The sequence below is a fragment of the Rhodamnia argentea genome, chromosome 7 (genome assembly GCF_020921035.1).
Source record: "Rhodamnia argentea isolate NSW1041297 chromosome 7, ASM2092103v1, whole genome shotgun sequence".
NCBI classification, from domain to species: Eukaryota; Viridiplantae; Streptophyta; class Magnoliopsida; order Myrtales; family Myrtaceae; genus Rhodamnia; species Rhodamnia argentea.
This window is the reverse complement of record NC_063156.1, coordinates 2,862,488-2,882,005: the sequence shown is the minus strand read 5'-3', so window position 1 is coordinate 2,882,005 and position 19,518 is coordinate 2,862,488. Positions and strand designations below refer to the sequence as shown.

The window sequence follows — 19,518 nt, the reverse complement described above, 5'->3', positions numbered from 1 at the left end:
TAATCACTTGGTCGACACTTGTTGTATAGAAAAAGAAAAAGAAGAGAGAAGAAAAGGGCTGATTTACTATATCATATAAACGATATGACCCGTCTAGTAACATCCTGTGAAACGAGAGTATTGTACCTAACCACTAGACCCTTTTGTATAGCTAGAATTCTAGTTTTGAAAGATGTAGTAGTGCTGAAAATTGGAATCATGCAGCATCCACCAAGCATGGATTAGACCCTTGCACCTTCCATATCCCATGTTATGTAACCCAAAACGTAAGCTCTTTTTGGCTAAAGGACAAACCACTTGTATTGCTCGGGACTTAAGAGTTAAGAGTAGTCTATATTCTTTTTGGCTTAAGGGAGATCGATTAGGTTTTAGCTTTTCTTGGTATGGTCCATACATGATCCCACACATGTGCGTGACCCTTCACCACCTTTTCATGAAAGATCTACCCGTCGGTGAAGATGAACTGAGAACTCTCTCTCTCTCTCTCTCTCTCTCTCTCTGCCTATAAATATGCAAACCCTACCTTCACTATCTCCTCCCTCCATTTCTACCTCCTTCAACCTTTGAGGAGATGAAGAGAATCCCAAAAGAATTCTTAAACTAAGGAGGAATTGATATACTTTTGCACATTCTTGCTAGTGGCACTGCATGTGCTTTGGAATCCAGATAAGCCTGTCTTTTTGCAAATTGCCCTTGCATCAACCGAAAGTCCAAACGATAGCTAGGTTACTCCCTCAAGATACTTGTACCTTCTGCATATATCTATCACTCACTTCAAGCAAGAAGGGGGTTCATCATTCAGAGAGAAGATATGGATGAAGAGGCCAAACAGGTGATGATGATGATGAGAATATTGGGTTTTGATTTTCTTCGCATGCTTTTGGTTTTGATGAAGCATAGTGTCATTATTTGTCTATATGATTCTTTTCAAGAACATTGCTTTATGTTGATCAACAAATCCAAATAACCAAAATGGTCAAAAGGTTAAGTTTTTTTCGCAGCATTAATGTGAATATAGCTGCGGTTCATTGCTTAGTCGTCTTAATTTTACCTCTCTTCAACTCACGTACGTCGAATTTTGGGCACGTCACTTGTTTACGGAGCTTAATTAATATTTTGTTCACGTCTGTGTTTTTCCCGCATGTAGTAGTCTCGAATTTTTAAGTCGGAAAAATCGTTGCGACAAGTTCATGTTGCAATGTGTTGAATTATTGGTGAAATACCTGAGCAGGAAGAGGCTAACGTCGAGGCTAAGCCAGAGGAGAAGGCAGAAGAAAAGAAGGAAGAGAAAGTGGAAGAGAAAAAGGAGGAGGAGCCAAAGCCACCTTCTCCCCTCATTTTGTACGTGGACTTGCACTGTGCTGGATGTGCCAAAAAGATCAAAAGGTCCATCATGAAAATTCGAGGTAAAAACAATATCCCGAAATTAGATTACCGTTGTCTCCAAAGTTTAAATTTCGAAATTCCCGAATTGGTGATTCGGCAATAAAACGAGTCTATTCGCGATATAACATTTCTTTTATGTTCTGCAGGTACATTTTTAATAATCTCATTGCATTCTTGATTGCATTTACTTTTGTAATTTCAGGAGTAGAGGGAGTTGAAATTGACATGGACAAAAACCAGGTGACTATAAAAGGAGTGGTGGAGCCTCAAGCGGTGTGCAATAGAATCACCAGAAAGACCAAGCGAAGAGTCGAAGTGATCTCTCCACAGCCTCCGGCTGAGGGCGAACCACTTCCCCAAGTCGTCACTTCACAGGTCTCGTGGATTAGATGGTTAATCACCAAAATCACCCCATGATTAATGCACACAGACAGTGAAAAGATAAAGTTAATTACCCTAATTAGATTATGCTAACCAAAGGGTAAAAAGGGTAGTGATTTCTCTTTGTAATTAACGTTTTTATCCTTTCATTTTGGGTTTTTCAGGTTAGTGAGTTAATGACCGTGGAGCTAAACGTCAACATGCACTGTGAAGCCTGTGCTGAGCAACTTAAGAAGAGGATACTCAAAATGAGAGGTATGATCTGGCAAATGCATGTGGATATGATTGCCATATGATCAGGCAGATAAAAAAAAAATTGAGACTTTGGTAGATCTTATGAACTTGTTCAAATTGTATTTTGACTTTTATTAATCAACAGGAGTTCAAACGGCGGCGACAGAGTTTAGCTCTGGAAAAGTCGTGGTCACAGGGACCATGGACCCGAACAAGCTAGTCGACTATGTCTACAGACGAACCAAAAAGCAAGCCAAAATAGTCCCGCAGCCGGAGCCGGAAAAGCAGGAGGAGAAAAAGGAAGGAAGCGAACCGCCGGGAGACGTGAAGCCGGAGGGGGAGAAGGAGGAGGAGAAGCCGCAAGAGGAAAAGAAAGAGGGAGATGACAAGCCCGATGGAGGGAAAGAAGAGAAAGCGGAAGAGGCCAAAATGGAAGGACAGGAAGTGGAAAACTTGGTCGTTTACAGCGAGGACAGTATGAATAGGATGGTGTACCATTATCAGCCGCTTTACATTGTCGAGAGACTCTCGCCAGACTCGCCTCCTCCTCAGCTCTTCAGCGACGAGAACCCGAATGCATGCTGCGTCTCTTGATGATGACATGGCCATGGTTACTATAAATAAGTCGCGATATATGTCGAGGTTGAGTTGAAAATACGTTTCATTTTCTTTACGGTTGGGTGTTTAGGAAGAGGAATAAGCAAGTCCGGAATTACGACTACGGCACACAATCCTTTTTTTGTATTTGTGTGCGCTTGATAGTTGCAAAGATGGTGGTGTTCAAACATGGTCCAAGTATTTTGCGCATAATTTTCTTATTATTTTCCTACGTGCCATCCAATTTCATGCAATACTTCCTTCATCCATATGGAGATAGGCTAAAATTAACAAACAAGTGCCAAAATTTCTGAGTAACATCTTGCTCAATCGTCATGTCAATGGGACATTTCATGGATTTCGAGTTCATTAATTTGTAGTGCGAATCCTAAAACAAGCCGACCACATGCATATCCCTCGAACAAAATTATCCGCTCATGATGAGAAGGATACCCATATCTTATGTAGCAATATTAAGTATGGAGACTGTTCTTTCATTAGGCAAATATTGCTCCTTTAGGTCAATTGTTAAAAACTCATGATAACAATATTTTTGAGAAAAGTACCAAAGACGTCCTAAATCTACTACATTGATTCCGAGTCAGTCATAGACCTTTCAAATTGGATCAATTTAGTTCTAAACATTTTCACATTGGTACCAATTTAGTCCATTCGACCAATTTTAACCGAAACTCGGCGACGTGAACTCCAACTGCTCTATATGACACGGTCGAAGGCGATATGGATATTTTCAATATATATTTTTAATTTACCTTTTCTATTTGCTGGTGGTTGGCAAGGGACGACCTCACCTGGTTGTGCCTAGGCAAGGGCAAGCGTCGGTGAGGCTCCCCTCAACCAAGCCAAGGGTGTTGCTTGCATGAGGGTTGGCCTTGCTGAGCTTAGCCTAGTCGAGGGCAAGGCCCGACGAGCCTCACATTGGCCTAGGCGAATTTCGCTAGACCTCGCCCTCACCTAGGCGGGGCTCACGGGACCTCGCGCTCGCCGAGATCCGGCGAGGAGACCTCATTGGCGCTTGCCCTTGTCCAAGCAAGGCTCGACAAGGTCGAATCTCGTCTACGCAATAGATTTAGGACTAAATTGATATAAATGCAATAGATTTAGGATTGTTTCGGTACATTTCTTCACTATTTTTAGACTTGACTGTGGTAATGACAATTGTCCTTAATGTGATTCGTGCATTCTAATATTAATATCTAATTTTTCCATTTTTCAGTAAGTAGGCAAACTTTCTTTATTGTCCGGGGCCTAATCGAGGACGTCACGTGGCGGGCACCCACTCTCTCTCTCTTTATATATAAAGGTCCGAGAGTCAGTTTCTTGATGGGGCCAAAAAGGACATAATTCCACGTCACGCCACCGGAAGAAAGCAGAGTGGGGCCCCTGATCCGACGTGGATGACGGTGGGCATGTTTTCGATTGGATTATGAAATGGAAGGGACACGCCACCGCTCGATCCCTCCGCCCATTTGTCTCCATTTGTCTCTTGCTCAAAAGAGGGAACAAGCCGTCGTGCCTCTAAAGGGCCCAAAAACTCTTTCGGTGGCCTCCTCGAATGAGTGGAAGACAACGTTTTCACGAGGTACTTAACCTTGAGTTATTCGAAGAATTCTTGGGGTAAAGATGGTTGTCTGAGTAGGCATTGATAGAATCACCCGAGATCGCATTAGAAAAAATTACCAAAACAGTCCTAAATCTATTTCGATTATGCCAATTCTGATCTAATTTTTTTTTTTTTTTGCCCAATTGAGTTTTAAACCTTTTGTATTCACGCCAATTCAAGCCACTATGCTTATTTTGACCGGAAATCGTCGACATGGAAGCCATTCGTCCAACGTGACGCTGGCAGCACTAACTTGAATAGTTTTTAATAATTTTTTAATAGTTATTTATTTATCTGTTTCTTTTCTTTTCTTGGTTCTTATCGTGGCCAGAGAGGGCTGCCATGCCCTTGCCCATCATTGGCGAGGACGCGAGGCCCTCGCTAGCGGTTGGCCAGGGCATGATGACCCTCGGCGGCCACTTTAAAGAAAAAATAAAAAATAAAATAAATAAATTTTTTAAGAATAATAAAATACTATTAAAAATTGGCCATGTCAAGGACGATTATACCACATAGGATCAACATCATTAATGCGAGCGATTTACGGGAAAACTAAAATAGCACAAATGTAAAATACTAAGGACTCAATTGGTTAAAAAAAAACACGTTAAGACCGAATTGACACAATTATAATAGGTTTAAGACCGAACCGACATGATTACAATAAGTTTAAGATTATTTTGGTAGTTTTCCCGATTAGCATGCCATTTGATATGACCCTACCTTAAAGGAAAATTACACGTATAAGGGACCATGAATCCAAATCAAGTTTTATGCCCACCACTTGTTAATTATGTTTTGCACCCACCTGATGTCGATGATACGAATTCAGGTCGACATCGCTTTGCGGAATAACGTGTATTTAGCTTTCTATGGATTGGTTCCGAACATCTAGTGCTCTCTTAATCTGGGTGACAACATCATCGCTAACCTCGAACTTCATCTCACCGACCGTAACTTTACTAAAGATTTGAAGCAAAGTGTTTAGGACAAGATAACGTGCAATCAGCCTCCTATTATTTGTCTCCACTGTCTATGCTTTTTCACGAATGAACACGAATCCTTCCACACTGGAGACAAATTCCTCAGACGGTTCTCCTTTTGTGGAATCTTTAGACAAAACCAACCGTTTGTTTTGCCGAAAATCTTGTGATCACTTAGAAAAATGAACTACGGACAATATCTCCATTATCAACGAAAAATTTATACCCAAATTCAGAAAAAAAAAATTAATTTTATCTTCTAAGAATCAGAATTTATTTTCCATATGTGCGACTAGACAACGGCGCTTGGACTAGCGCCCGGGCTCGCGTCCACCGAAGCCGTACATGAGACCCCGATGGACATACCCCGGTACCCGGCTCTCATGTCCAATTCAGCGGTGCTTGGGCTCAAGACCCTAATCCGACGCTCGGGGTCGAGTCCATAGGGGCCATGCTCGGGACCCCAATGCCCCCGCCTAGGTTCCCGACTGTCTTTCCCGGGTCACCGGCTCCTATGCCTAATTGACTAGGCGTCAGGCACAATTCCTTGGCGGCTAGGTTCGGCACAATCCTGACTCACCGGCACTCGAGCCCGAGTCCATCAAGGCTGGGCCCGACGCCCTTGCTTGGGTTCTCAATGGCGGGGCTCAAGAAACCCCAAGCCTTGCAATTGGAATCCCAGGCGACTGAGTGTCCCTTATACACACGAATAGTATATGTCCCTTTTAAGAAAAATGAAATTAAGTATTACTCTCGAAACAGCGGAATTATAGTTCATTTTCAGATTTTAGCGAATCATCGAAATTTTTTGCTGTTATTCTGGAAATGACTTCTTGAAAAATATTTTATGAAAATGTGAAATTTTTCATGTAACAAATAGAGCCTAGATAGATAGGCTTTGGATTTCCACAATAGCGCCTTAGTTTCGAGAATCACGTTCCACACATTTTCACCCGAAGATAATTAACCCAAGAGAGACAAATGATGTTTCCCGAACATTTGCTATTGAGTTGACGTCACGATTACACTTCCCAGACCGAGACAAATCTCCGCGCTTGTGATTGGGCCCATGATATTGGGCCGGGCCTACAGTTGTACGGCTTTGGTTGCAGCCTCGACTTGATCATTCATTGCTTGGGCTCATTGGGCCCGCAGAAGATCAAAGCTTTGGACGGACGATGACGTCACGTGTCCGTCCCTAGAACATCCAAGGGCGTCCACCACTCCTTTACTGCTTAGAGACATGATTGTACATCGTGTGGACTTGATCGCTCAAATGATCGAGCATTGATTCTAGCATCGACTCTCCCAAGAACATCTAAGTAAATCTCAGTTACTTTTATCTTATGGCTCCTCCTTTCCAAAATCGACGTTTCGGGCGAGTGGCAGTAAATGGATAAATTAGAATCGGCCGTGTATCAATTGACTGAAGCACTTTCCTAAGTTTCAAGATACGGAGATAAGCAAAGATTCCAAGTCAAATGAAAGAATAAGTTCAATTGACAGTTATTAATTCATCAATTATAATAGACGGGATTAGCAAAAAGATAAGAGTAAGAAAGGTAGAAAAAGAGATCAATTAGTGGAATGACATTCTATAGATATAAGGCTTTAGTCAAATTTATCCATTTTACATAGGACCCCATCATGGCCATTTAGGAAAATTGTCCAAAAAATCCTAAACCTATTGCATATATGCCAATTCAGTCCTAAATCTTTTAATTTTGCTAAAAGTTCTAAACTATTTCAAGTAGTTTCAATTGAGCCCATCTAACAAATTTTGACTGAGAATCGTCAACATGGACATCAATCTTCTTACGTGACATGGCCGCGCGTTGACGTGAAATTTTTTAATTAAATTTATTATTTTTTAATTTTTTTTTTTACATCTCTCGTCGGTGAGGTTGCTGGGCGACCATTAGCCCACGCCTGGATCTGAAGGAGGGGCTGGGGATGGTTGGCTAGCTACTTCACCGCCTAGAGATGTAAAAAAAAAAAAAAAAAAAAGAAAAAGAAAAAGAAAAAGAAAAAGAAAAAAAATATTATTAAAAATTATCCACATCGGCGTCACATAGGATGATCGGCGTCTACGTCGGCGTTTTCTAATCATAATTGGCCGGATGATATCGGTTGGCAAAACTTGAAAATGTTTAGGATTCTATTGGCGAAATTAAAGGATTTATGACTAAATTGACCAAAAAATATAATAGGTTTAGGACTTTTCGGACAATTGCATGCGATGATTTCCAGAACAAGAATAAGCATTGGATCCAATACATATCTAGATAAACTCACTGTGCTTGGTGTCCCGCATCAATCATAGATGTATGGCTTGCTCAATCAATTTGGCCCCAGCAGGTACTTCTAATTTTTTTCTTTTTATTTCTATTTTGTTGGAATAATATGGTCCTCATGCTGCCCAATTTTTTCCCAATTTATACAAATTTTTTCTTGGTTTGGCAAGATGGGCAAAAAGAAGTTCCTCTCCCCCATCACATTTGACCTCTCAAATGTGCGAGCAATGCCAAGGGCTAAACAAACAAATTGTAGCCATAGACTCATAGAAAAAAAAAAAAAAACAATGCCATGTTCAGATAATAATGGCTATAATGGGCCTACATTCATGCATAAATGTCTCTAGTAAACGTACGTTATAAAGCAAGATGCGTGATGGACGTTAGGTAGGCTCGAAGGCATGTGACCTGTGGCCCAATCCATAGTTCTCGTGCCTCTTAATAAATGAAGCTAGGTGAATAAAACCGCGCTCATATACATTTTTCCTTTTTCGGGGAAAATTAGAACGTTCGATAGTCGCGGTAAGTTCCGCATCACTATTTTACTATGCTCAACCTCGTTCGATGCATCTAATGTTCCTATTTGTTATGCGATGTACGTCATTAAGGACACACGATGCGGATACCGACTTTTATTTATTATTTGCATTAGTTTCGGAAAGAACGGTAAAAAAGACGGGATACAAAACTTGACTTTAAGTATGCTTTAACGTAGATAAATTACGAGACCAAGTAACTTAAATGAACTTGTGAAAATATGTAGGTGCCTTGCAATTGAAATTTCTTACTGTTTATTTAGTTTTCATAAGAGAGCGAAAGTATTTCGAAATAGATGAGTTTGAAGTGATATTATAAGCAATTTTTTCTTTTGGTTTTTGGTCAGAGATATTATAAGTATTTTACACAACGTGAAGATTGATATCTTAAGTGATGACTGAATAATTGACAGGAGAAATGATTACCAATCAAAGGTCTTTTCACTGAGCATGATAAGGTGGGAGAGTGTCTCAATAATAATTGATCCTTATTTCACAACCTAGCAAAAATTAAGGTAATGATTTTCTCTTGGAAAGACAATTTACGTTCATGTGATAACTCATAATTAGGGCCAACAGTTTATATCAGCGTGTCATAATGGTGTTTGTCAAGGGAGGTGTCAATGGGCGAATTCGGTTCATTTTCCACAAATTCTTGAACATAAATTAAGTTATTTGCTATATCGTGTCATATTCTGATTTTTCCCTCTATGATTTGGATTTTATAGGCCTCTCATTCATTTTATCGAGCATAACGATGCGAATCGAGCTTCAATGAGTTTGAATGTGCAACGCCAAGTAGTTCCACTCTCTCGGTTCGAGAACCGCTTTGTTGGAACTGGATTGGAATGCCAAGTGGCTCCAGATTCAGGAGTTACCGCTGTCCTTTATCTGATGTCCTTCCTTCTTCTGGCTATGGGGTTTCAAATATTTTGATTCTTGATATAGTGAAATTAGGGATCCGGCTTTTTCTCGATTCCAAATCGAATGTAGCCTTCGCACAAAAGCGAGGCATGATTAGATTACGATAGCAAGTGTTGATTTCGTTTGGACCGACAAAATTAATTAACGTTTCGTGTCATGCCGTATTATGATTTTCTCCCTATAACTCGTGTTTTACCTCGAGTCTTTTTCGTATCGTGTCAACGGGTCGTGTCGAGCATCGCAAGTCCCACTTGCAGCTGATAAGGGCCAACCTCGAACCTTGTCACTCCGAAATTAGATATAGACGGAAACACTTTCGAAAGTTCAACTAGCAGATCACATGCCTTTTCCTTCGACTTTATCTCTTCCCTTCTTCTTCGGGTCAATTGATGTATGGATTTCATATTTGACTCCCTGGTTTTTTTAATTTTATTACGTCACAGTATTATTCCGACAAAGCCAGAACATCCGCCAAAGAAAAATGCGCGTGCTACCTGAGCAGCTCCGGGACGTCGCTCCTTCCTCCCCCCCCCCACACACCCCGAACCAGCCAATCAGCAGATGCCACGTCACCAGGAGCGGCATCCTTCCTAGTCGGACCGAAGAGAAACTCGAACGTGAATCTATGGAGCTTTAATGATTATAGTTAGCGCGTAAGCTAAATATGAACGAACACTCCTTATAACAAAAGTTACACATCACATAATTCATAACCACATAACATGTAATCCGAACCGAAGTACCCCACACCTAAAGTCACAGAGCGAAGGAGATTTCTTCGTTTTCTTATAAAAATGGCTTCATCTATGTCATCCACATTGTATTCACGTTCGAACTCTTCCGACATAGGGCTGCCTCAGAGAGAGAGAGAGAGAGAGAGAGAGAGAGAGAGAGAGAGAGGATGATGACGGTGGTGATTGCGGCGGAGCTACTGGAGGAGTATGCCTTGGCGGTGGCGAGGCTAGCAGAGCAGCTGTTGCCGCGGGGGAGGGCCGGTCGTCTTGGAGGCGGCGGCGGTGCGGCCAGGAGATTCCTTTGGGACGCTTCAGAATCTTCTTTCCTTGTTTATTTTTGAGTGATGCTGTGCTCCTTTTAAGAAGATTTTCTGGGTGAGAGCATTCATTTGTTCTTTTGTTGCCATCACGGCGTGCGAGGAAGAAGTGGTGGGTAATAGGGTGAGCAGGTGAAAATCCAAATGCACAGTGAATCGATCAGTTCGCGACTTTTTTGATGCAGTTCGACAGATTCATTCGTTGGGGTTCATGTTTTATGTTCTGCACTTTCCATAACAAAATACAAGTCGTATTCATCTGTTCACTTCTGGGTTCGCCCTGATGTTTCTGCTGTTTCTGCTGCACAATCTGTGTATGTATACACAGGAATGATCTTGGAAGAAGATATCTCAGAAATGGTCAGTTCACGATGCTGCTGTCGTACTCTTAAGTGAGGCAGCAAAAGCCGTGGAAAGATTCATTTTTACTTTTTGTTGTTGGATCATGCCATACTTCTAGTTCAGACTAGCTTTCGCTTGCCTTATGTGTTTGACTTGCTGTCATGCTCTACGAGTCAATTCTTCTGGTGAAATTAGATGCTGACTCCGGACATTGGCATTGAGAGATTATTCCAGAAAAGCTGGTTTAGCGTGACCTAAACCTAGTTGCTGCAATAATCTTAGCACATTAAGATCAGTAGGTCGACTACCAAGCGATACTGCAAATGGAGCGAACGCGATTGCTGGGCTGGCCGAGCTGGTCCCGACTCTCGATTTGGCCTAACTTGTTGCTTAAATCTGCCATCATTTGAAAAACGGCCTGCGTCGGGCGAATCAAGCAGGACCAGACTTCATCATTAAATGCCACTGTCTAGGACCACCCGAACTTGACTTCAATCCCATTTGATGGGGACAAGTCTAAGGGCGTGCGGACCGTCAAGTACCGTCAGTTCGCCAAAACGATTGATCGTTCATGTGATATTGAGTACAACTCATATAACTTGAGATAAACTCAGTCTAATTCGCGTCATTACAGATTTTTCTGTACAATTCTATTACAACACGATGGATTGTGCGTTCATATGAATTTGCTTATATTTCCATGTTTATAAGGCATAGGATATTCCCGTAAATAGCTCATTATTAATTATTAACGATTTTTTTTTTCACGCTTTGTGTGATACTATTATCCCTTTTAAGAAAATGATGTCCAAATTTTTTACGGGAACAAGGTGTGTCGATATTTGAAAAATATTTTTGTATCGAGAAACAAATAATATGATTAATTATGGAAAAAAGAAAAAAAGACCTCGATGATTTGATTTTGCCAAATGCATCACAAAAGCATCTTACCGATAGATAGGTCAGAAGCATTACTACATCAATTCATGAGTGGTAAACAAGCTGTCCTTGTTGAAGGTAGGAGCTTATGTGATAATGCTAATCTCATCCTTGAGTTGGTAAGACCTTGTCTATGGCCAGTGGATCCAAAAGGGAAATTTATCAAAGCTGATCTCATGAAGGAAATTTGAGTCTGTCAGCTGGAAATTTTGTCTTTTGCAGTAATGGAAGTCTTTGCAGGTCCCAAATCCATTTGGGCAACTCAATGAAAGCTTGTATTCATAGGCCTTTTTTCTCCATCTCACTAAATGGAGATCTTGAAGGCTTCTTTGAAGGTGAGTACTGAGTAGGGTTTGTGATAGGGGGATCATTTATCACTGTACCACTTTGTTATTGTTGTGGAGGTACTTTCTCGATTGGTAGATGCTGCAGTTGAATAAAGCAAAAGGGGAAAATGACATAAATAGTCTTTGCACTATGACTCACCATGCAATGTGGTACTTGAACTTTTAATTTGTTCACGGTGGTACATGAACTTGAACTCAATGTACAATGTTGCCCCTGAGATTGTAATCTGTTCGATATGGTCCCCGAACTTATGGTACATGATCAAACTAACCTCCGAACTATATGAAGATGTTCAATGTTGTCCTTAAACTTAAATTAATGGAACAATAACATTGATTATTTTCACAAAGTTTAGGGATTAGTTTGGACAGTTATCAAAAGTTCGGGAACCATAATGAACAAATTAAAAGTTTAAGGACGATATTGCACATTAGGCTAAAGTGCGGGAGCCGCATTGAACAAATTCAAATTTTGGAGAACACATTGCATATCGAGTTAAATTTGAGAGACCATATGCTTCATTTTCTTCAAAGCAAAGTTAAGTTTCACCCTCTTTAGTCTTTACTCACGGGTCAAGCTCACTCTCATGGATTTTGGGGATGATTTGATGATCTCTTTAAAGGGTGGCAAGGATTCACTGAATGAGAAGCATTTGTTCTAGAGATTCAAGCAAACGTCTGGCCTTAGGATTGATCCATAAAACAGTGAGTGGTATTCGGCAGGCCATGAAGGTCAACATGTACAATATATGTCGGCCTTGAGTGGATTCCAAAAGGGCCATTTACCAGTGATTATCCTGGTCTTACCCTCATCTCTGAAAGAATTGATTATACAAACAATAAATCAATTTTTAAATGCTGGCGTATTTAAAACATCCAAGATCGCCTTGAATTGAGTGCTCCATGGTCCGATAAATCTTTCGAAGAACTGATTAATCGGACAATCACAAATCCTCTTAAAAAAGAGGCGTGTCTTTGGGAACGCGCTTTTCATTGTATGTCCATTCCCTTAAACATTAAGTATTAAATAAATAAAGATTGAAGAAAGATCCAATCTCTATCTATTGCAAACCGCCCGTGGGTAAGGTCACCTCTCGATTGAACTCGTTGACCGTCTTGCACATGATGTTGGATCGGAGTAGTGACTTATGGTAGGGATTGTTCACGAGATTAGTCCACCCATGATCTTGTTTTTTTGCGAAATAAATCAACTTAATTTGCCCAATTTTTTTATTTTATCAGTATGGATACAAGCAAGGAGTTTTGGTTCATTGTTATCTTTTTTTTTTTTCAGATGATCATTAAGAAAAGATTAGTTCATGCTAATGTAGACCGGAAGTGATAACAAGTTTGCGTTTATTAAGGCAGGAAGCATGCCATTTTCACGGCGTGACATGGCGCCAAGTGTTCGATCATCCGGAGGGTCATTTCCGTAATTTCGTCGCGGGACGAATAAAGAGTGCCAAAAAGAGGAGAAGAAATACAGAGAGCGACTTCAGTGACGGTGATCATACAGGGCGAGGGAGGAGGGGGGGGCGTTTCTTTTGCAGTGGAGAAGACGCAACTCTTGCTTCTCTTTCGCAGCTTCCGCTCGCGATCGGAGCTCTCATCTCTCTCGGTACGGGTCTTGGATCTTCCCGTTTGTCTTGCTTTGTTCTTTTCTTCGGTCCGTTCCATGGTTTTTAGCGAGTAATTTAGCTGGAGAATCGGAACCACTTCGCCCTCGCCCTCTACGATGTCGATGCAACATCGTGCTGTGTTCGTCTCTTGATCGTTGTCTTTCGCTTCGACCATCGTAAAAATCGTTCCTTTGATGCAGATTTCTTGTGGGTTTTGATCGGTTGGCCCCTGATCATCTGTCCAGTTTGGAAAAATCCGAAGGATAACAAAAAGAATGAGTAATTGGCCTACAAATGGAGGCTCGTGCTCGTCGTCGAACTTATCGGCGTTTGCGCCTCCTTTTACGATCCCCCAGTTGGACCCATATCCCAATTCGATACCATTTTATGTGGATTCTGTACAGCCGCCGTTTGATCAAGGACCCGTGAATTCTTCGCACAACACTTGGGTGAATCCATGCCCTCCTAATGCAAGAACTGATTGGTTTCCCGCATCGAACCTGGAGCTTGATATAGGGACTTATTTAAATGCCTACGGTTACTCGGGTGTGGAGACTGTTAACGGAGAAAATGTGCCTTTACCTTCATGGAACTCTGTTGATGTTGGATTGAATGATAAGTTTGGTCGTCGTTGCGATGCCTTGAGGAGGACCGTCATGGAAAGCGATACGTGTTACCCCTTCTATGGGTCGTCTGGGGGGGTTCAGGGTGCTCCCTCTGGGCTGGCTAGTCAGTGTGATTATGGCAGAATATCTTCTCCCTTTGATGCAAATTTTGATAAGTTGCCTCATGATGATCAAAGCAAAAGTGTGAGTTCGGGAGATGCAGCTGAATCAAGTGGCCTTTGGAATGAGCATCCACTGAGACATCATGGTAAAAGTGAGGAAATAGGTGGGAGTTACTGCTTGAAGGAGCCAATTGCAGCTCCATTAATAACTGAAACTTGTCCGAACGGAGGTATGCTCATCCTGATTCTTTTCTTCTTTTTCTGATAATAATGTAATAATGTTGCTGTACACGGTTCTTCACGCACAAATGGTCAATAGTGTTTTTCCTGTGTTCTGGTTTGAATCGAATTAGTTATGTAAACAAACTAGCACAAATGAAGTTAAGAAAGCAGAGAGATCAGGTTATATGTTCTTTCCTCCTTGTGTTCTTGAGGACTTCATCATACGTCTAATGGTTTGAGTACATGTGCAGGAGGTTCTCATAGTGATGGTCTTTTGAGTTGGGAAAAGCATGGAGGATTTTTAAGCGGAAAACATGTGGATGGTAAGTGATTTCTTGCTTGCAAAAGATTATGCTTACTCAGTCTCTGACATCATCCTTATATGTTTTGGTCATCCAGCATCAAATTCAAGCTTGGATTTGCCTAGGGTGTTTCATGAAACTCATCCTCGGGCAGCAATACCAGAGTTATCTTCGAATCTTGGGAAGAAACAGTGGCCATACGCTCATATAGATGAAAATGTTGCGGTAAATCATGTTTCAAGTGCATATGGTGGGAATATGATTTTGGAATCTTTTGCTGCACCCCAGATGGGACCTCCAGCTGATGGATTTGTCTCGGGAACTGGTGAAGTTTTATTAGGAGGTCAAACGAAGGGTAGACACAGTGCTAATGAGTATTATGCTGGTGTTATTCTATCCAGCGTCAATGAGCCTCAGTCCCTGCAAGGTAGTGAATTACCACTTGATGGCACCAATCTTGGGAAAGGTGGGCTAAAGCGTGGTTCATTCATGAATGATGGTAACTCTGTAGTGAAATCTATGCCTGCACCCACAATGGGATTTCCAATTGATGGTTTTAGGCCTCGAACTGGTGAAGTTTCTATTGGAGATCACGAGAATGGTAGAGATCGTGCTAATGAGCTCTATGCTGGCGTTATGCTGTCTAATGTGAATGAGCCTTGGTCTGTGCAAGCTTTTGGAAGCAAGTCACAGCTTGATAGTACCAGTCTTGGGAAAGGTGTGCTACAGCATGGTTCTAGTGTGAATGATGGGGACTCTGTTGCCAAATTATTGCCTGCAACCACAATAGGATTCCCAATTGATGGTTTTAGCCCTCAAACTGGTGAAGTTACTGTCGGAGATCGCAAGAATAGTGCTAATGAGCTCTATGCTCACCTTATTTTGTCTAATGCAAATGAGCCTCTGTCCGTGCAAGCTTTTGGAAGCAGGTCACGGTTTGATGGTACAAGTCTTGGGAAAAGTGTGTCACAGCATGATTCTAGCGTGAATGATGGGAACTGTGATGTGAAACCTTTGCTTGCGCACACCGTTGGATCCTCATTTGATGGCTTTAGCTCTCGAGCTGGTGAATTTTCTACAGGAGATCATAAAGATGGTAGAGACTTCGCTAATGAGTGCTATGCTAGCATTCTGCTATCTAGTGTAAACAAGCCTCCACTCGTGCGAGCTTGTGGAAGTGAATCACTCTTTGATACTGCAGATCTTGGGATCCACCTAGGAAGCAGTGATTTTACCTTTGAGGAACCACGCCATCCCGAAGATGATGACTGGTCAAATGGAAAACGTGATTCTAAAGATGCATTTCGTCATTTAGCTGGGGCAAATTTTGGATTTGAAGATTCCTTGACATTGGATCAATTTAAGTTAGCACTTGAGCATAATCGCACTATGCAATTTGCTGAAAAGCACATTGTTGCTAAATCTGGATCTGGAAATCCTTATGTAACATTAGACAGATTTAGTTTGCCATCGAAGGTTAATAATGCCTTGAATTCTGCTGGGAGTCCCTCTGTGGGTTTATGTCAGTTTGAACATGCTGTGGACTCTCCTTGCTGGAAAGAAGCAATTGCACACCCAAAGCACGGGGAGGAACCAGAACTAAGCGGTATTGATCTGCTACAGGACCTTCGAATTGTTGGCAATACCTTATATCCTACTAAGGTCTCCTCTGATAAACCAAGGGCAGGAAAAGTACTATATAAAGGTGGGTGTAGTAACAGAACTTCAATGTCACCCTCAGTGCTTCATGCCTTTGTTAATCCGTCGGGCAGAGAGGGAAGATCCAATGATACTGAGGATATTTGCTTGAGTGATTTAGAACATGTACCATTTTCTAATGATGATGGGGAATCTACTGGACATTGCATTATGTGCCAAGAATCAATCGGTGATTCTAGTGCTAAACCTTCTCATCCCACACAGCAGAGTTCAGGAGAAGGTGATGTGACTTCTGACAAAGGGCACATGCCCACCCATCATGTCTCTGATGTGAGTACAAATGAGAATGATTCTTTGAAAATGGATCCACCTGCAGGGTTGCTCCTTTCTATGAAGCATGTGTTGGAATCAACCACTGCAGTAGACAATTCTCCTGGGCTTGCCAATTGGGATAGGGGATCAGTAATCCCAAAGATGGATGGGCAGATGCTTGTTTCAACTTTGCATAATCTGTCGGAGTTACTTCTCTATTCATGTTTAAGTGGTGCCTACGACTTGAAGGAAAGAGAAACTGATGTGATTCAAAAGGTGATTGATAATCTTTGTGCATGTTCATCAAAGAATGTTGAGCAGATGACTACACAGCCCAAAATACATAATTCTGAGGAACACACGTACAGGTGTTTTGGAGCATCACCTGATCTTGACATGGTAATCTTGTTTATCCCACTACTGCTTTTTCAATTTCCTACGTAACACTAGTTGATGCTAAAATTGCTAGAGCATGAAAAGCCACTCTTTAACATCAAAATGTGGATGGTGATAATCTCAAGTTGTTGTGATTCTAGAAATAATATCTTGAAGCAATAGATATCCCTTTGCTAGTTCCTTTTCATGTTTTGAAGGTGATGATCTTTTGGCTTTCAATTTCCTACCTAACACTAGTTGATGCTAAAATTGCTAGGGCATGAAAAGCCACTCTTTAACAGCAAAATGTGGATGGTGATAATCTCAAATTGTAATATAGTAACGTTAGATGATAATCTTCTTGTGATTCTAGAAATTATATCTTGAAGCAATTGATATCCCTTTGCTAGTTCCTTTTCATGTTTTCGTGAAATGGAGTTTATGATCTTTTGGCTTTCAGACACCGAAGTAATAGTTGTTGAGACAATTGAAAGCACTATGAAGAGATTTTTGGCACAGTCCTATTTACTACCTTTGCAGCCTTTTCTGAATAATTAAGCATATTGTCAAGGTAGATCTATCATGACAAAGACACTCCAAGTTTTACAAGAATCAGATAATGGAACAGGAAGATGATGACCCGGTAAAGAGATGGCTTTACCTGTAATGTACGAGTACCATCTCCTTTTTGCACCTGCTAGATAAGACAACACTTTAATAACTAAAACGTTGTGGGGGTTAAATATGCATGTTGTGATGTTAAAAGTGAACTACACCTACATGTTGATTCTTAATACGAATTGAAGATACCTTTGACAGAATATCATCTGCAATTGCTAGTCCATTTTGAACACGTTTCTTTGATCTGGTTTATTGATTTTTTTTGCTTCTGCCTCTTAAGTATCTAGTTTTGAGTTATAGCATTCTAGGTTAATTGTTTTCTGCAGAAAAAAGGATAACTGTTTTCTTTTTCCCCCAGAGTGCTAGTACAAATATTCCTCCTGTTGCCAGTGCATTTTCTGTTAATATTCCAAGTCAGATTGACAATCACTGTGCCATTGACAAGAAGAGGCAACATACTGGGTTTGATAATGAGGATGGAAGTTCGTCTGAACTTTCTTCCTCTAGGGATAATGCCCTGATATACAAAGACGATGCCATGACTCAGGTGCTTTTAATACTCTGTCTCTAACCCCTGCCATGGACAGGTTGGAACTATAAGCTAATGGATCAATATAAACTGAGTTAATTTGTTGTGGATAACTTTGCAGGCTATCAAGAAGATTCTCAGTGAGAATTTTGAGGTTAAGGATGATTCACAGCCACAAATAGGCTTATTTAAGAATTTGTGGCTTGAGGCAGAGGCTACTCTATGTTCCATGAATTACAAGGCTCGCTTCAACCGCATGAAGATCGAGATGGATAAGTCCAGGTCCAAAGAACTGAAAGGTTGGGAATTAAATCGGATTCTTTTATCTGAGAAGAAGCTCCAACATTCTCATAATCAACGGTCTTTTATTGCAGATTCACTTGGAAATACTTTGGATGTGGAGAACTCATCAGATATTGGAGTCTCTATTCAATCAAATGAAGATGATAAATTGTTGGTTGGGACAAGGAGCTGTGAAAAGCCTGAGAAGCTGAATGCCTTAGTTCAGAGTCCGACTGTGGTCAGCACAATTGGCAGCACAATTGATCCTACCAACAACCTTTTAGCTCTAAGTTGCCGGCCTCATAACTCAAGCACTGAAAGTACTCCAGATGTGGAGGAACAAGGGCCTCTGAAAGTTTCTCCTGGTCTCAGCAGGACTGCAGAATTGACAGCTGGAACATCCAAAGAGAATGGTAGCCTCGCACCAGAAATCTCTCTGAGTTCTCCTGTAACAGGTGCGATCTTCTGCACTGACGATGTAGAGGCTTCTGTTATGGCCAGATTGAAAATCCTGAAACGATGGGACGAGAGCTTAAGTTCTGAAAATCAGACACAGATTCCTCCAGATTCAGTTGATCTCGGGCTCGCACTTAAAGAAGATCGCTTTCCAGTTGCAAGAGAAAACTTGACCGAGGAAAGCACGAACCTTTCTGGTGGCAAGCTGAAAATGGAGTCTCGAGGTGGTGTTGGAGATAGTCAAATACTCCATTCTCGAACAAAAGATGAGCTCAAAAACCCACTCTCTGCAGGTTGGCACGACTGCTCATCGGACTGGGAGCATGTGCTGAAAGAGGAGATTCTCGGCAGAGATATTGAACCTTGACTTCAGGAAATGAGTTCCTCAGAAGTGACTGATGACCTCTTGATTTACTGGATCTATATCTCTTCTATCTATGTTATGTAGAACACTCTGTGTTGACCCCGTGAATTGCTCTTATGGAGCTGTTTGGTCTCCGAACTTGTAGATAGCTTTCAAACGCTGGGTCTGTCTTAAAGCTAAATAAGTCAAGTTGCGCTTGCATGTGTTTTGCTTCTTCTAAGGCTAAGTAAGACAAGTGGCATTTGCATGCATAATCCATATCAAAATAAGCTCAGCTTTCAGCTGAGATTCATTAGCCATGCTCAAGCGTCATGTCCATTCAACAGCGTGAACGGCCAAAGACGTTTTAAGGCTATTATTTGTTATTTTTCCACATTTTTTTTGCTAGTTTGACAAGCACGTTTTTCATCCA

General features: G+C 41.2%; 2 protein-coding genes across 6 annotated transcripts; both read left to right on the top strand.

Annotated features, from left to right (window-relative positions):
- The first annotated feature begins 520 nt into the window (after window positions 1-520).
- LOC115726824 (heavy metal-associated isoprenylated plant protein 9) lies at window positions 521-2,658 on the top strand. 2 transcript variants are annotated; one of them, XM_048282259.1, is made up of 6 exons: window positions 534-658; window positions 722-832; window positions 1,232-1,406; window positions 1,589-1,761; window positions 1,932-2,022; window positions 2,147-2,658. In XM_048282259.1, the coding sequence occupies exons 2-6, from the start codon at window positions 812-814 to the stop codon at window positions 2,593-2,595; spliced, it is 909 nt and encodes a 302-aa protein (XP_048138216.1). In that variant the 5' UTR covers window positions 534-658; window positions 722-811; the 3' UTR covers window positions 2,596-2,658. The 2 variants fall into 2 exon arrangements, with proteins under 2 accessions (XP_030512748.1, XP_048138216.1); XM_030656888.2 differs by having other exon boundaries at window positions 521-832.
- Window positions 2,659-13,097: 10,439 nt separating this feature from the next.
- On the top strand, window positions 13,098-19,318 carry LOC115726819. Of its 4 annotated transcripts, XM_048281692.1 has the most exons (8): window positions 13,098-13,256; window positions 13,458-14,214; window positions 14,458-14,529; window positions 14,606-16,447; window positions 16,544-16,878; window positions 17,834-18,022; window positions 18,126-18,303; window positions 18,379-19,318. In XM_048281692.1, exons 2-8 carry the CDS (start codon window positions 13,533-13,535, stop codon window positions 19,107-19,109), a joined length of 4,029 nt encoding a protein of 1,342 aa, XP_048137649.1. In that variant the 5' UTR covers window positions 13,098-13,256; window positions 13,458-13,532; the 3' UTR covers window positions 19,110-19,318. The 4 variants fall into 4 exon arrangements, with proteins under 4 accessions (XP_048137649.1, XP_030512740.1, XP_030512739.1 ...); XM_030656880.2 differs by having other exon boundaries at window positions 14,461-14,529; window positions 14,606-16,878; XM_030656879.2 differs by having other exon boundaries at window positions 14,606-16,878.
- The last annotated feature ends 200 nt before the right edge of the window (window positions 19,319-19,518 follow it).

Coding starts and splice junctions, on each gene's coding strand:
- LOC115726824 (XM_030656888.2), top strand. CDS start 812: ATGGATGAAGAGGCCAAACAG. Junction 833..1,231: donor TGGATGAAGAGGCCAAACAG/GTGATGATGATG, acceptor ATACCTGAGCAG/GAAGAGGCTAACGTCGAGGC. Junction 1,762..1,931: donor CCCAAGTCGTCACTTCACAG/GTCTCGTGGATT, acceptor TGGGTTTTTCAG/GTTAGTGAGTTAATGACCGT.
- LOC115726819 (XM_030656879.2), top strand. CDS start 13,533: ATGAGTAATTGGCCTACAAATGGAGGCTCGTGCTCGTCGTCGAACTTA. Junction 14,530..14,605: donor AAGCGGAAAACATGTGGATG/GTAAGTGATTTC, acceptor TTGGTCATCCAG/CATCAAATTCAAGCTTGGAT. Junction 18,304..18,378: donor CAGGTCCAAAGAACTGAAAG/GTTGGGAATTAA, acceptor CTTTTATTGCAG/ATTCACTTGGAAATACTTTG.